This window comes from Nematolebias whitei, chromosome 8, assembly GCF_014905685.2.
Source record: "Nematolebias whitei isolate Nwh7 chromosome 8, NemWhi1, whole genome shotgun sequence".
Lineage (NCBI taxonomy): Eukaryota > Metazoa > Chordata > Actinopteri > Cyprinodontiformes > Rivulidae > Nematolebias > Nematolebias whitei.
In genome coordinates, this window is record NC_056505.1 from 22,421,180 (window position 1) to 22,435,771 (window position 14,592).

General features: G+C 37.8%; 2 protein-coding genes across 2 annotated transcripts in view; both read left to right on the forward strand.

The window, feature by feature from the left end:
- Positions 1–4,165: 4,165 nt before the first annotated feature.
- Positions 4,166–11,341, forward strand: zgc:110626 (uncharacterized protein LOC550588 homolog). The gene is made up of 7 exons (XM_037680477.1): positions 4,166–4,516; positions 5,266–5,307; positions 6,623–6,683; positions 6,984–7,134; positions 7,373–7,469; positions 7,548–7,804; positions 10,975–11,341. The coding sequence occupies exons 1-7, from the start codon at positions 4,255–4,257 to the stop codon at positions 11,236–11,238; spliced, it is 1,134 nt and encodes a 377-aa protein (XP_037536405.1). The 5' UTR covers positions 4,166–4,254; the 3' UTR covers positions 11,239–11,341.
- Positions 11,342–12,579: 1,238 nt separating this feature from the next.
- The window catches only part of LOC119413428 (arrestin domain-containing protein 3), a 4,502-nt gene continuing 2,489 nt past the window's right edge, over positions 12,580–14,592 (forward strand). Inside the window, exons 1-4 of the mRNA XM_037680478.1 lie at positions 12,580–12,873; positions 12,953–13,013; positions 13,222–13,369; positions 13,481–13,574. Of these exons, the coding sequence (XP_037536406.1) occupies positions 12,615–12,873; positions 12,953–13,013; positions 13,222–13,369; positions 13,481–13,574 (562 nt within the window). The 5' untranslated portion in view covers positions 12,580–12,614. The remainder of the gene's footprint in view (positions 12,874–12,952; positions 13,014–13,221; positions 13,370–13,480; positions 13,575–14,592) is intronic.

Genomic DNA, 14,592 nt, shown 5'->3' on the forward strand with positions numbered 1-14,592 from the left:
ATTGGTTTACCCTCATTTATAAGACGTTGCTGGTTCTTCACCTCCATATTTAACTATTCTACTGTGACTAGCACTGGTTTGGAAGTACAACACCCGATCCTCAGTATTTGTGGTTAAAAAACTCTAAAGACCAAGTCTGGCTTTGGCTCTGCTGTTCAGACTGGAATCTGCTTCAAAAACTTTGGCTCTGACCTCATTTGTCTCCGTTTCTAATTTTAAAAATTGTTTAAAAGCTGTGTTGAAAGATAGTTGCAAATGTTTTCATGCTAAGCAATGTTGTCGTTAAACTTTGACAGTGCACTGTAGTTAATTTAATTTGTGTTTTCTTGTTTGTTATTGACTTCTATATATTATTGTTTCCCTTCCCTTGACCCTACAAGTACCTGTTGGTGCTGCCAGGCCAGCTCTGTAAAGAAGAATTTGTTCTTAGTGTTTATGTCTGGTTAAATAAAGGTGAAATGAAAAATGAAACGAAACGAATTCTTTTCAATCAGCTTCCATTCCCCGTCTTTTGAACCATAACATGCATTAGTTTAAATGTCCAAGAGGTTTGAAGAACAAACATGGCAGAACGTTAAGGTGAAGCTCTTCACTCCAGGAGCAGAAACTCCACAATATATTCATATTTTCCAACAACTGCCTTCCTCATAAATCATTTTAGCTTGCGTGCAATCTAATCAGTCACATGACAAATTAACTTTACTGTGTGAATTTTATTATTATTATTATTTTTTAAAGAGATAAAAATATTTCCAACCAGCTATATAGGATACAATTACAGGTCTTAGACATGGAACATTTTATGGTCCAGAGATAAGATAGTGGAGCTGTTATGTAATTTTTTATACATGTTCATGTTTGACATTTTAAACACTACACAAAGCTGATAGTTTAAGATAAATACAAGAGAGATGGAAAATTGAGATGTTTGCAACCCACATGTAATAACAATTTTAAAGTTACAAAACTGATATTTTATTCATTATGTTCATTCTTCTGTGATGGACTTGCGACCCGTCCAGGGTGTACCCCGCCCCTCGCACAGTGATTGCTGGACACCGGCGACCCCCGTGACCCAAAATGGAAAAAGCGGGTAAAAGATAACGAATGGATGGATGTTCATTATTATATCTTTTTATTAATTAACTTTATTTGACCAATGAAATCCCATGAGATCACACATCTTTTTTTTGCCAGGTCTCCCCTAAATACAGGATTCTGTACTCAGTGTCACTGCTGCGCTGCTGTTGGTTTATGTGTGAGAGAGCTCTGTAAGTCTGGATTCTTTCGGCACGGTTTCTTGAATTACATAGAACAAAGAGAAGTAGCACGAGCTCAATGTCGTCCAGTGCTTTGTTGCAAATAATATGATATCAAACGTTTTTGTTATGATGATCCCTGCCCACATGTGTCGGCACGCAGCTTAAAGCAAACACGCTCATGGTCGGGGTAGGATAAGGGCAGGCCCACTATGGCCATGCCGGGCCTTACAATGCAAAAATACCATCATTTACTGTCCCAGGCAATGTAGATTTGTAAAATGATTGTTGGTTTTTATGCAACCAGATATCCACCCACGGCTTCACTGCAGTAAACCCTATCATCATGAAGCTTATCCACATAAAGTTTTGTTTACAAAGGATCATGTACGTGTTACAGGTGGGGGTGGACTCCTGTACAAGTCAACTTATCTAACAAACATGAACAGCACTGCGTTCGTTTTTCTTCTGCACAACTTCGTCAGTAAGTGTGATTGTGGGAAATTCAAAAAGAGCAGTGCATAAAAAGTGAATATTTTAAAATCATTAAAAAAAAACAAAATATTTACTTTGGCTGAGCTCTGGGGAAAAAAAAAAAGTTAATCCATGTTTTTGAGCGTAAAAATGAAACGCTCAAACTTTTCAAAACGCTGCAGTAAAATTCAGTTCAGTTGAATTATATAGCACCACATCACAAGAGAAGTTGTCTCAGTGCGCTGAACAGAAACGTTCACATACACAAAAGACAATTAGCAAACGTTCTCTATCTTCTTTCTAAGGAAGGAAGCCAGCAGACTTGTTGAATCCACTTTGTCGCAGTAACCCACTTCCTTTACAGTAAATGTGCACTCTGGGATAAGTTCTGTCTATTTAAGCTTGTTTCACTCCTGCTTGGATTGATTTACTTGTCAGACGTAGTACAGTCTAAAATGAAATTGGCTATTTTGGGGGGTTATTAAAAAAAGAACAAGTTTGTTGTATACTTTTTCCTTCCAAAAAATTGCCATAAAAGTATTTTATCAAAATATCATGAATAAATACATTATAACCTAAAGCCAGGAATGTGAAAAACGTGCTCGGTTTAGTTTGACCACACCTCCTGATGTTATGTGATCGCTCTTGCACACAGTACATTTTTTCCTGGTAACCAGCAGAAGTTTAATGAACACGCAGCGTTACATGCTGACGACAGTAGTTTGTTGTCGAGCTACAACAGCTGCTAACGTTTTCCAGCTCTCACAGTCTGCATTCAGCATCATCCGGTCAGATTTGTTCCATCTCAAACTGGTGCGAAATGCAGATAAAATCAAAGGAATGTTGTTTTCGAACAGGAAGTCGGTCCCAGCAGTCCTTCCTTCTAGCTTATCTACGAAAGTGTTCCTATTGGATTTGTCGACTCTTACAAATACTTGGGAATCTTGGTCGAAGCACATCGCTCTTTTAAGCCTCATGTCGAAAACCTGATAAAAAAATTGAAACTAAAATTGGGTTTCTTTTTCAGAAATAGATCTTGTTGAACTCGGAATACTAGGAAACACCTTGTGACTGCGCCTTTATTCCCCTCCATTGACTATGGTGACATTATTTACATGAATGCTCCTGCAAGCACCCTGCAGATAACTGGCTGTAACTACCATACCCACCACTGCACCCTGTATTCACTGGTTAACTGGACATCATTAACTTCACGCATACCCTCACACTGGTACATTTTCATCTTTAAATCACTTCTTGGTCTGTTGCCTTTATATTTTTATTTTTTTATTGTTTGTTGAAAATGCATATTTATACTCTTTTGTATTTATTTATTTGTTAATTGTTAGGCTTCTTGATCTGGGACCTGAGTCCGAATTTCGTAGCATAAACATGTAAATGTGAGCTGGAATGACAATAAAAACTCCTTGAATCCTTGTATTCATACATGTCCTCCTACATGTCACATCATCAGTGCAGCTACAGCGTGCACTCTCAAGACATCATTACCTGCAGCGCCCCCTCAGTGCAGACTGAATTAGGCAAAAGGGCCTTCTCCTAGAACACCTTACAAGAAGATCTGAAGTAGTCGACTTTGACCACTCTAAGGAGTTTTAAACAATTTTTCATTCATTCAACCTTTATTTATACAGGTTAATTCCATTGAGTCTCGGGACTCATTTACAAGAGAGACCTGAATTTTTAACAAAGACTGATGACAACCGTGATAGACGATCATAAAATATATTTTTTAATTGTTTCAATTGTTAAGTTCAATGCAAAAATCAATGCAGACATGCTCCTGATTTTAGTATTTTACCCCATTTCATAGCTTAATTTGATTTGGTTTTATATCTCTACTTTTATTTACTTTTCATTTGATATGTGTTTATGACTGTTGTTCTCTGTACCTCTTTTTTTTTTAAACAGGTTGCTCTTGAAAATGAGTCCTCGTGACTTAATGAGACTAACCTGCATAAAAAAATTTAAAAAAACTAACATGCAAACATGTTTTTGGCACGAATGGTGCTCTCCACAGGTGGTCTGTTGAAGAACATGTAGGAACAAGAAGGCTTGCTGTAAAAATGCAGGCTTATAGGATAGGGCAAGCCCTTTTAACATAAAATCGCATTCACCACACTTACATTCCAGATATCTGAAACTGATTTATGACTAGACATATTAGTTACTTAATATATCTTTAATTATATTTCAAAATTCCTTTTAATATATCTTGAATTGTTATTCTTACTAGTCAAAATTCTATTTTAGATATCTAGAATGTAACTGCAGATAGTCAGACTACTCGATTTTATGTTAAAAGGGCTTGCCATACAGCTGCTGCGGAGTTTGTTTTCATTCAACAGAAAAGGGAAACATGACGTAGCACGAGGGGAGGTGGGGGAGGAACACATCCCCCTTTCTGCGAGATAAGACCCCGCCCTTCTGCTCGCACGCTTCTCGGCTTCTCGTTCTTGGAAGTTCAGTTCTCGTGCTCGCTGTCTCGGTGGTTCTGGACGTCATGTCGCTGACGGTGAAGAAGCTCCAGGTGACTTATAACCCCATCAACGAGAAGAACACGTTCACGAACGGGGACGTGGTGTGCGGCCAGGTGACGGTGGAGGTGGCCAAAGACTGCCAGCTGGACTCCCTGTACATCAAGTTCAAGGGGAAGGCTGAAGTTCTGTGGACGGAGAGGCACGGCAAGACCACCAGTGTGTACCACTCCAAGGACAAGTACTTCAGCGTCAGACAGTACTTCATCCGAGACAAAAACGCCAAGGGTACGTTTGATTATCACCTTTAACTGTTTACTGGGGGCGGGGTCTTATTGAACACAGCCAGTACTCTATATTTTGTAGTGAGTATATACTGTGCTTAGAAACCGAAGTACACCGATTAGTACGATGTAATCGTTAATTTATTTACATTTTAAAGCACATTGAACGTTTCAAAATTTCTCTGATGCTTTTATTTGAATACATGTACAACAAAAGTTGTGCCACAGTTGGCTTTGTATTAAAAACATGTTGTAGAATTTATAAAACCATGTCCAAAGCAAATCATGTTCAAGTAATAAGTACAGAAGAATTGTCCAAAAAAAGTTACATCTGGTCCTCTGGACATTAAAAAAAAAAAAAAAAAAAAATTTTTTTTTTTTTTTTTTTTTTTTAAATGTCCAGAGGACCAGATGTAACTTTTTTGGATTCCTCTACCTGGATTATTGAGCATTCATCAGGATTACAGAAGAATTAATTATACAAAAAACAGATGCACCAACTCAATGTGTCTATAAAATGTTCCAAACGTGTTAACAATGACACAAGCTCATGTCATGCATCATTGATGATACATGACATGAGCTTGTGTCAGTATATTGAAATTCCCAAGCTTTTCTAGTGTACAGAGTATACCCACATATCAGACTACACCACTGAATACAGTAATTATTGATTAGGAGCAACAACAACAAAAACATTTTACAACTTTAATTTTATGTAAATCAGTTTCTTATTTATATTTCCCCCTGTAGATGACAAATCATGTGTGCTGACAAACCAGCATTCAGACTCCTGTAAGTATTTTACTCCTGTCAGACTTTAAAGTGTCAATATCAGGGCTATTCAACTGACAGCCGGGGGGCCCAATCAGGCCCCCCAGTGGGTTCATTTTTAAATCAAACTAGATTTTAAACTGTAATACCAGTTGACTTAATGTCAATAACTGCTGGATTTCCAGTCCCTGAGCTTTTTTGGCTTTCAGTAACTGTGCCCCCATGAGCAATTTGGTTGAATAGCCTTGGTCTGTATTGTGTTTTTATTCCACAGGTATGTTAATATTTCAGATTTGGATACCTTGTCTGCTCAGAGTGTCTGTCAACACTTTAATGAGTAATTACAAACTGTTGGAAGAAAGTGCAGCTGATGTTCATTTCTCAACCAAGAAGTTTAGGGAAGTTGCTAATATGTGGAACCTCTGCAGTGACTTTAGTAAAACAAAACAGGATGATTATACATCATTGCTAGCTGTAGCTTATTTTTTCCTATGCCATTGTGTGTGTGTGTGTGTGTGTTTGTTTGTTTTTGTGGCAGACACTCAAATTTCAGCTTTCAACTTTGTTTGAATGCCAGACATTTTGTTTCCTGTGTCTGTTTGTCTGTGTTGTGTAAGACGGTTCCCAACCGTGGTCCTTGAGGAACACCACCCTGTGTGTTTTACTTGTCTCCCTGCTTTGACACACCTGATTTGACTCAATGGGTGCTTAACAGGCTTCTGTAGAACATGATGGTGTCATTAAATCACTGAATCAGGTTTGATGGAGCAGAGAAACAACTAAAACATGCAGGATGGCGTTCCTCAAGGACCAGTGTTGAGAACCACTGAAGCTTATCATAAATCAGTGCATTGATTCAAGATGGCTGCTATTGCTAGCCTTGTCTTTTTGTTGATGGCCTCAGGTAATTGCTTATGGTTCATTCAGAAACAAGTGTGAAATCAAACTTTCTTTTATACTTGTGGCTCAGAACTAATTAGTCTCAAAGAGAATAGATTTATTTTTCTTGTTAAGATTTAAAAACTTTTGATGAATTGCTGGTAAAGTGGAATTTGAAGAGTTGGAGTTGGGTTAACCTTTCCGTGCAAATTTTCCCAGCATTGAATTTTCAAAGCGAATTGCCATCATTGGTTATTTTCTCAGAGTTAATGCAATTTTAGACATCCAAATACTTTATACTCTCATAAAAGGAAAAGAAAAAGTTATCCAACCCTTCAAACCATGCTTCCTTAAGACCCGTCTAATATCTTTGACCCCTTGTGTCCAGCACATTTTCTTTAAATTTTCATTATACGTTAACTTAAAAAAAATCTTTACTGCCTCTTTTTGTTTTTAGATTCCAATGTTTTGGCTCCAGGAATCCATATCTACCCATTCTCCTTTCAGTTTCCTCTCCAGTAAGAATAAAAATCACTTCCTTCATTAACTTAACACAAAACTTACAGAACGTCTGTATTTATATAAACCCTTTGTTTTCATGCTTAAGTGGTAAATAAGTAAAATAAATGATTTGATATGATCTGGATTGCTCTGTATCTTTATTAAATCATCATACCTTTTATGTTTACTTTAAAAGACCTCATGTTTTTCATTATTAATGTTAACTCCCATCGAACCATTCAGAAAAGTTGGAAAACCTTTTATTCAATAAAAAACCACCATTATGCTCACTTTCTCTCTGACTCTGTGCTCTTCAGGAATATCCCCTCCTCCTTCAAAGGTGCCGACGGTAAAATTGTGTATTTGCTGGAGGCCAAGCTGAGCAGATCCATGAGATTAAGCAAGACTGAGTCGACTACGATCGACTTTGTGGCAAAGCCAGATCTCAGCCCCGTCTCTGGGTTGATGGTATGTATGAACAAACGCATCTGACGTGTTCTTTTCCTGCTGCCTGAGGACTTCTGAAACCAGCATGACCATTGTATATTCCTAGGGATGCATGATATTATTGAACTTATATATTGAACTTTATGGATAATATCGGCCGATACCATGCCTATTGATATTGTGCATCCCTATATATTCCTACAGTAATTTTCTATGTTGATTTATGTTGTATGTATTCATCAGTCTAGTTTTATTCCAGACACCACAGCATGAGTTCAAAGACAAGAAAATGAAACTTTTCACCTCAGGAAAGGTAGCCATGGATGTGAAACTTGAGAAATCGGGCTTCTTCCAAGGTGAAACGCTTTAAAGTGATATGGGCTGATTCTGCTTTCGCTGCTTGTTTCTGACATTTTTCTTTCGTTGTTCCGCAGGGGAAGGGTTAAAAGTGTTACTGTTCGTCAAGAACGATTCATCCCGTGAGATCAAGCCCAAGTACTGCATATACAGAAAGCACAGCTTCTTTGCACGGGGGAAGAGAAGAATCCACACTAAAGACCTCATTAAGGAGGTGGGGGCACCCAACCCCCCGTCAACTTCAGAAAACGTCACGCAGATCCTCACCATCCCTCACGATGTGGAGCCCTCCATCCTCAACTGCAGCATCATCAAAGTAGAACACAGACTCAGGGTAAGGAGCTACACTGAAAGAATAAAGGAAAATGGCTATATTGGCAATTATGACTTTTATATATTTTAATTTCTATCAGTCAAGATTTTACTCTTAATATGTTTTGGGAAAAATGGTAAATGGACTGCACTTGTGCTTTTCTAACTTATCAAGATACGCAAAGTGCTTTACAACACAATCTGTGCCCTCATTTACCCATTCATACAGCACTCTACTAGATCTATACAAAGCTCATCTGAATCTGTAGAAACTAATCAGAGCTTTATCACAATCATACACTGATGGGACACACATCGGAGGCAATGAGGGGTTCAGTGTCTTGCCCAGGGACACTTCAACATGTGACTGCTGGTGGAATTGAACCCCCAACTCTTGCATTGGAGGATGACTGCTCTAACCACTCAGCCACAGCTGCCCACAACCAGACAAATGAATTCAATTGAAAAACTACACGTTCTTTCCCAATTCACGAGATGCACGTTTTGCTTGCAGTGCTTGTCTTAAAGACAGCTGTTTAAAATGTGTTGTATGTTTTCTTAATGTAAAAGCTGTGTTGCTGTCGGGTCACTCGTGGTTTCCATTTGCGATTCTGTTGTGTCGTTTGAATGCTTTTCAACAGCTCCTCCTCACTGTTCACGGTGTTTGCTGATGGAGTTGGTTTTGGACGTTGACGTGTGAATATAGCGGGTCAGGGAACGGTCTGAACACACCTGCTGGTTCAAACCACACGAGTGTTTAAGTTTAATTTTAGCAGAAACCTTTGTATGAAGTTCATGTGATGAGCTATAGTTAGCTCAAATGAGCTAACTGCGGTGGTTGACAGGTGCAAACGAGCCACAGACAGCTAAATGCAAACTCCAAAATAAACAAAAAAACAAATGCAACAGAAAAACGCTGCAAAAGAAAAATTCTGCAATCACAGAAAATAGACAGAAGAAGAAAACACAAACGGCAAAACGCAAAGTAAGAAACGGCAAACTCACTCTTCGAAAGAGAAGCGCACAAGACGATGAGGGGGACTCGACTACCAAGTCATCTGGGACTAGACACTGTAAACACATTATAGCTGAGCAGCCACTTTCCAAAGTCCTAATACTTTCATGGTATACAAGAATATATACAATCTCTCAACTAAAGAGGTTTTGGTAATGTAAAGGAAAAAGCAGCTACTGTTAAAAGGTAAAAGTAACACAAGTAGACAATGGCTTTACATTATGTAATTTTCTTTTTCATATTAAAACCCGATATATTAAGATAAACATAAAAAAAAGCAATAGAAAATGTTGCCACAATATCATTTTGTTCTGAAATGGGGGTATCAAAACAAGCGGTAAGTCCAGCTAAGTTTATTTGGCACATTTCTAAGATCTACCAATGTAACGCAGAAATACTCCCAATAATTTTAGTGTATAGTATTTGGCTATACAACAGATTGGTGTTTTGATAAGTATATAAGTTCTCTAGTAATTTACAAAACAGGCTAGTTTTTAAAACTTTCTAAATATTTTCAACAAAGTTCACTAATATTTATGAAGTAAACATATACTGCCTTATATAATGGATACAGTAGGACAGAAAATATGTGTTTTTTAGATTCTCTTGGTACTATACATTGCCAAAACAGTGATATAGTATACATATTAGCCCCGGTGCTTTGATTTTTGTACAACTAGGCTTAAAAAAACCAGTTTCTTTAAATAAAATAGGTTGAAGCTTTAAGTACTCGGTGTGCATTAAACTCCTCAGATGAGCCACTTTTTGGCCAGTGGCTCTGCTATAATGTGATTACAGGGGGTCTGGTCCCAGATGACTTGGTGATCGAGTCCCCCTCATGGTCTGGTGCACTTCTCTTTTGAGGAGTAAGTTTGCAGTGTTTCTTACTTGCACTTGTTTTGGGGTGTTTGTAGTATTTGGAGCAGTTTTACATTACATTTGTTTTGCTGGTTGTGTTTTTTTCTTCTCTTTTTTTCTGTGATTGCAGATTTTTTTTGCAGCATTTTTCTGTTGCATTAGGTTTTTTTTTATTGTTTGTTTGTTTGGGTTTTTTTTTTAGTTTGCATTGTTCATGTGTTTTGCTGTGTGTTTTGCCATTTGCAGTACGTTTGCACCTGTTGGCCACAGTAGCAAATACACATTTTATTTTAATAATTTGTTTTTTGTTTGCCTTTTGGGCAACCACCACTAAGCTGCATTAGTTTACTGTCTAAACTAGGGGTGCCCAATACGTCAATTGCAAAGGTGGTATGGGTAGATCACATGGCATTAAAAATAGGCATCAGCCTATCATCCATCCTCACTATGAAATTTGTCACTTGAATGACATACTGGGCAGCCAGTCTGAGGCCCTGTTTACATGACGTGAAACCGCAGCCTTACTGCTGCGGTTCAGCCGTTCATTTACATGACAACTGCCCTCATTCTCTCTGTGAAGTCGCACATGCGCACTACAGGCGGCTGCAGTCCAAAGTTATTCTGCACTAACAACAGTTATAATAAATGGCAGAGAGCAGAGTGTTTTTGTGCTATTCACTTTTTTTCAGCATGTAGGAGCAAAACTAATAAAGTCCAGGGTCCAGAGAGATGTTGGTGTATTCACAAGTTTACTGTGATCGTGCAGATGCTGCATGCGTGATGAGGGTTGCCAGATAAGTTTAAAATGACTTTTTTACCCCCTCCTTTTCTGTGCACATGTTCAACAAACACAACACACACCTCATCTTAAAATATCTTTACTCAGCACATATGACAATTTAGGTCAAAATACTATGATTTTAAAGCGACAGTACTATAGTTCATAACTTCTTATCTGGCAACCCGACTGACATGGAAACTACGTTTTTTTTGTAAACCCACTCATTTTTCTTTGAACCCCCAATAAACATTGAAAATACATTAACATTTCCTGAGGTTGTTCTCATGTAAACGGGGCCTTATAGCAGGTAGATCACTTTGACTTGGTCATTTTAAAAGTAGCTTGCATACTGAAAAAGTGTGGACACCCCTGTTATAAACTTTTGACTTAAACAGCTAAATGAATTACCAGTCAGCACTGTTGTGGCCAAACCTTGTAGGGTTTTTATTTTTTACTTCAACTGCTCTAAATATGCAAACATGTTCTGTTTTAAGATGTTGCATATATATATATATTTTTTTTTCTTTTTTTTCTGAAGGTCTACCTTGACGTTAAATATGACTCGGATCCAGAGATCAAATTTGATATTGTCATCCTGCCAAGCTGTCAAGTCCCTGATGTGGCAACGGCACCACCAGCTGCTCCGGGGTTTGGATACGAGCCGTTTGGGAATCCAAACCCTCAAGTTTGGGGCTTTGCAGCTCCACAAGCACCACCAGCAGCACCTCAGCCTTCTGATTTTCCTCCTTCTTACGGAACATATGCAGTATACCCTCCGCTGAATGATTTTTCTAAAAATTAAAAACTGAGTAAAGATGATCGTTGGAGATTTTAAGAAACAGAATAAAAGTAAATAAAATTATATTGGACTTTTGTAAAGACATTAAGTTAAAGGATTATTACTTTCACATATTTTCACTTATTTTTACATTATTCCTCTTCAAGTTAAAAGTATGTAAATGAATAAATATAATGTTGAACACAAATTTGTACCTCAGTGTATTAATTATCATATCTGAGTGCATTCAGTTTTATGAACTGTGTTTTTACAGCACAATTCAGCTTCAGTCCACTGGACTAGCTCTCATCTGTAAAATGTTAGAAACTGAATGCATTGAATCTGTTCTGTGTTGAATCAAAATTCAGATTTCCTTTTTGCCTCAGTCCATTTTGGCCCAGAGAAGACGATAGCTTTTCTGGATGGCGTGCACATATGGCTTCCTCTTTCTTTTGCATGATAGAGCTTTAATCAGTTTGTGTATGACATGCTGAACTGTGTTTACAGATGATTTGAACATGTGTTCTTTAGCCCATGTAGTTCTGTCCAGAGCAGAATCGGACAGGAATGCAGTGGAATGACACAAAATGATCACAATCCAATATTAACTTTCAGACTTTCACACTCAGTCTTTTACTATTTATAAAATTAGTTGGTAACAATTCCACCTGTTCACTTTTATTAACTTTTATTGCCACTGTCTTTTTTTGTGTGTTTAGATGTTTCTTCCATCGAATCCAAAATAGCTTTTTTTTTTCCTTCTGAATCGTACAATTTTAGTTTAAACACACGTTTACTATGCTCTATTGTGAATAAAACATGGTTGTAATGGATTTTGAAAATCATTGCTTTCTGTTTTTGTGTAACAGGAACTGGGATTCCTTGCCTGAGACTGTCAGAGATGCCATAAGGTTGAAGAGCATCTTGGTAGACCAGATAGTTAACAGGTTAATGGTTTATGATTTGTGGAAGCTGTATGAGAATTATAAAAAAACTAGCTGCTCAACTAAAATTACTTTTGGCTCAATAAATTAATTTAGAATTTTGTCTTTGAATCGCCTTCTACATCTGATCATGTGCCAGGTTTTAGATGAAATAAACAGCCATTTTTTTGTTAGAAATAGATTTTGAACTAACAACATTTTACCATGAGACAAAATGAAGCAGGTGACTTAAACCTAAAATTTAAAAACGCAACAAAACCGGTAGTATCCTCTGCCTAAAACTGAATGAGCTGTAGTGTGTTGCATGATACTCAGGTAGGTGTTCTAAAACTAGACGTGACGCACCATAAACCGGTTGTTCAGGAGCAGCTATCATGTGATCAGGTATAAAAGCTGCACAGTAGGTGTTGCTCTGGTTGTTTGTTGCACTACTGGGTTTGTGTTGCTCTGCCTGAAATGACCATCAAAAAGTTTTACATTGAATATGATGCCATCAACAGCAGGAATACTTTTACAAACGGAGATACCATTAACGGAAGGATCATCCTGGAAACGACCAAAACAGCAAAAGTCCAGTCGATTGGTTTTCAAGCAAAAGGGAAAGCTCGAGTTCGCTGGTCTGAATATCATGGACAACACGACCATCGGGTTTACTGGGCTAAAGAGAAATATTATAGTATCAAACATGACATCTTGAGAGAAGCAAGACAAATTGGTAAGTTGTGATGGAAAATACAAAGGACACAAAACTGCATGTTTATTGTGAAGCTGCTGATGAGCTTTTTATTTTCTAGGCAGTGAAATCGTTGGAAAAGGAAGGCATGTGTTTCCTTTTAGCTTCAAAATACCCAACAGGTATGCTGTCTTTATGCAGTATAGATGTTATTAATACTATTAATGTTCTAACCTGTGATGGACTGGAGATATGTCCAGGGTGTCCCCTGCCTCTCACACAGTAATAGTTGGACATTGGCACCAGTGACCCCCGCAAACCAAAAAGGAAGAAGTGGATAAAAATAATGGATGAATGGATGTTCTAACCATTGTTTTTTTAATTTTACAGACAGATGCCATCGACTTTTCACTCATCTATTGGCAGAGTTGTTCATAAAATGAAGGCGGAGCTTAAACAGTCAATGAAGCTGACAAAAAAGTCTGAATGTCCCTTTATTTTTGTATCAAAAACGGACATGAACATGCCAGGACTTATGGTGAGAAAGAAAGAGACACGTCTTTAAATTCTCTAATTGAATGAATTAGGAAATATAATGTAAAAAATAATTTTGTAAAACATTTATATAAACTGTGCTTTGCTTTGGTAGGTTCCTCAACATGGATCAAAAGATAAAAGCCTTGCTTTTGGTTCTGGAAATATTTCACTTGATGCCAGTATTAAGAAGACGGGTTACATACCTGGTAAATATATTGCTTGAGGAAAAGGGAGTGGTGCAATGTCAATTAAAACCTGATTCACAGCTTCCTTTTGTTCTAAAAGTAGACCTAAAACTCATTGTTTCTCTTTAAGGGCAGGCAAACAGAAAGTTGGCATGCTTTGTTTCCATTTTTTCATTAAAGCTCTTGGATGTACTATCCAGTTTCTGAAATGTAATAGGACTCAAAACTATAAAGACCATGAAACAATAATGTACTGTAAACAACATGATACAAACATATTAATCTAAGTTTTTAGTTTAATGAAGACAGGAAGAGTTGAAAAATCAAATGCTGTAAAAATTGATTTAATCAAGGAGCTGGTGAAGATTCTCAGTCATCCAGGTCCTGATCAATTCCAACTGGACTTCTATTCTGAAGCTGAAGATGTTTCACTTCCCATCCAGGAGGCTTTATCGATTATACAATGTCTGGAGCGTGTGGACTCCCAAACCCTATGGAACTGCATGAAGACTGGTTGTGTAAATTTACACACAGATTAAACTACTGGTACTCTCCCCGCACAATGCAGGCTCTTAAAGCTTCTTTTTGTCTGGCTCCGGAGAGATGTTTTGGTCACATGCACAAGGTGTAAACTGGAATGGAGCTGACTGGAAATAAGGCCTAAAGCTGTATTGTAGGTTTTGAATGTTGAAATCTGAGCCCTCCTTCTCTGTTCAAAGTTTTTTTTTTCTTGTTTGACATAAATGGCTTCCTTCACCCCCCTCTCAAACCATCTCTCTGTCCAAAATATGAACATTTTGTCCTCAAAAGAGTGTCCTTTATCCTTTACATGTAGGTGGAACACTGAGTCTTGACCAAGATACAGTATCTATCTATCTATCTATCTATCTATCTATCTATCTGTCTGTCTGTCTGTCTGTCTGTCTGTCTGTCTGTCTGTCTGTCTGTCTGTCTGTCTGTCTGTCTGTCTGTCTGTCTGTCTGTCTGTCTGTCTGTCTGTCTGTCTGTCTGTCTGTCTGTCTGTCTGTCTGTCTGTCTG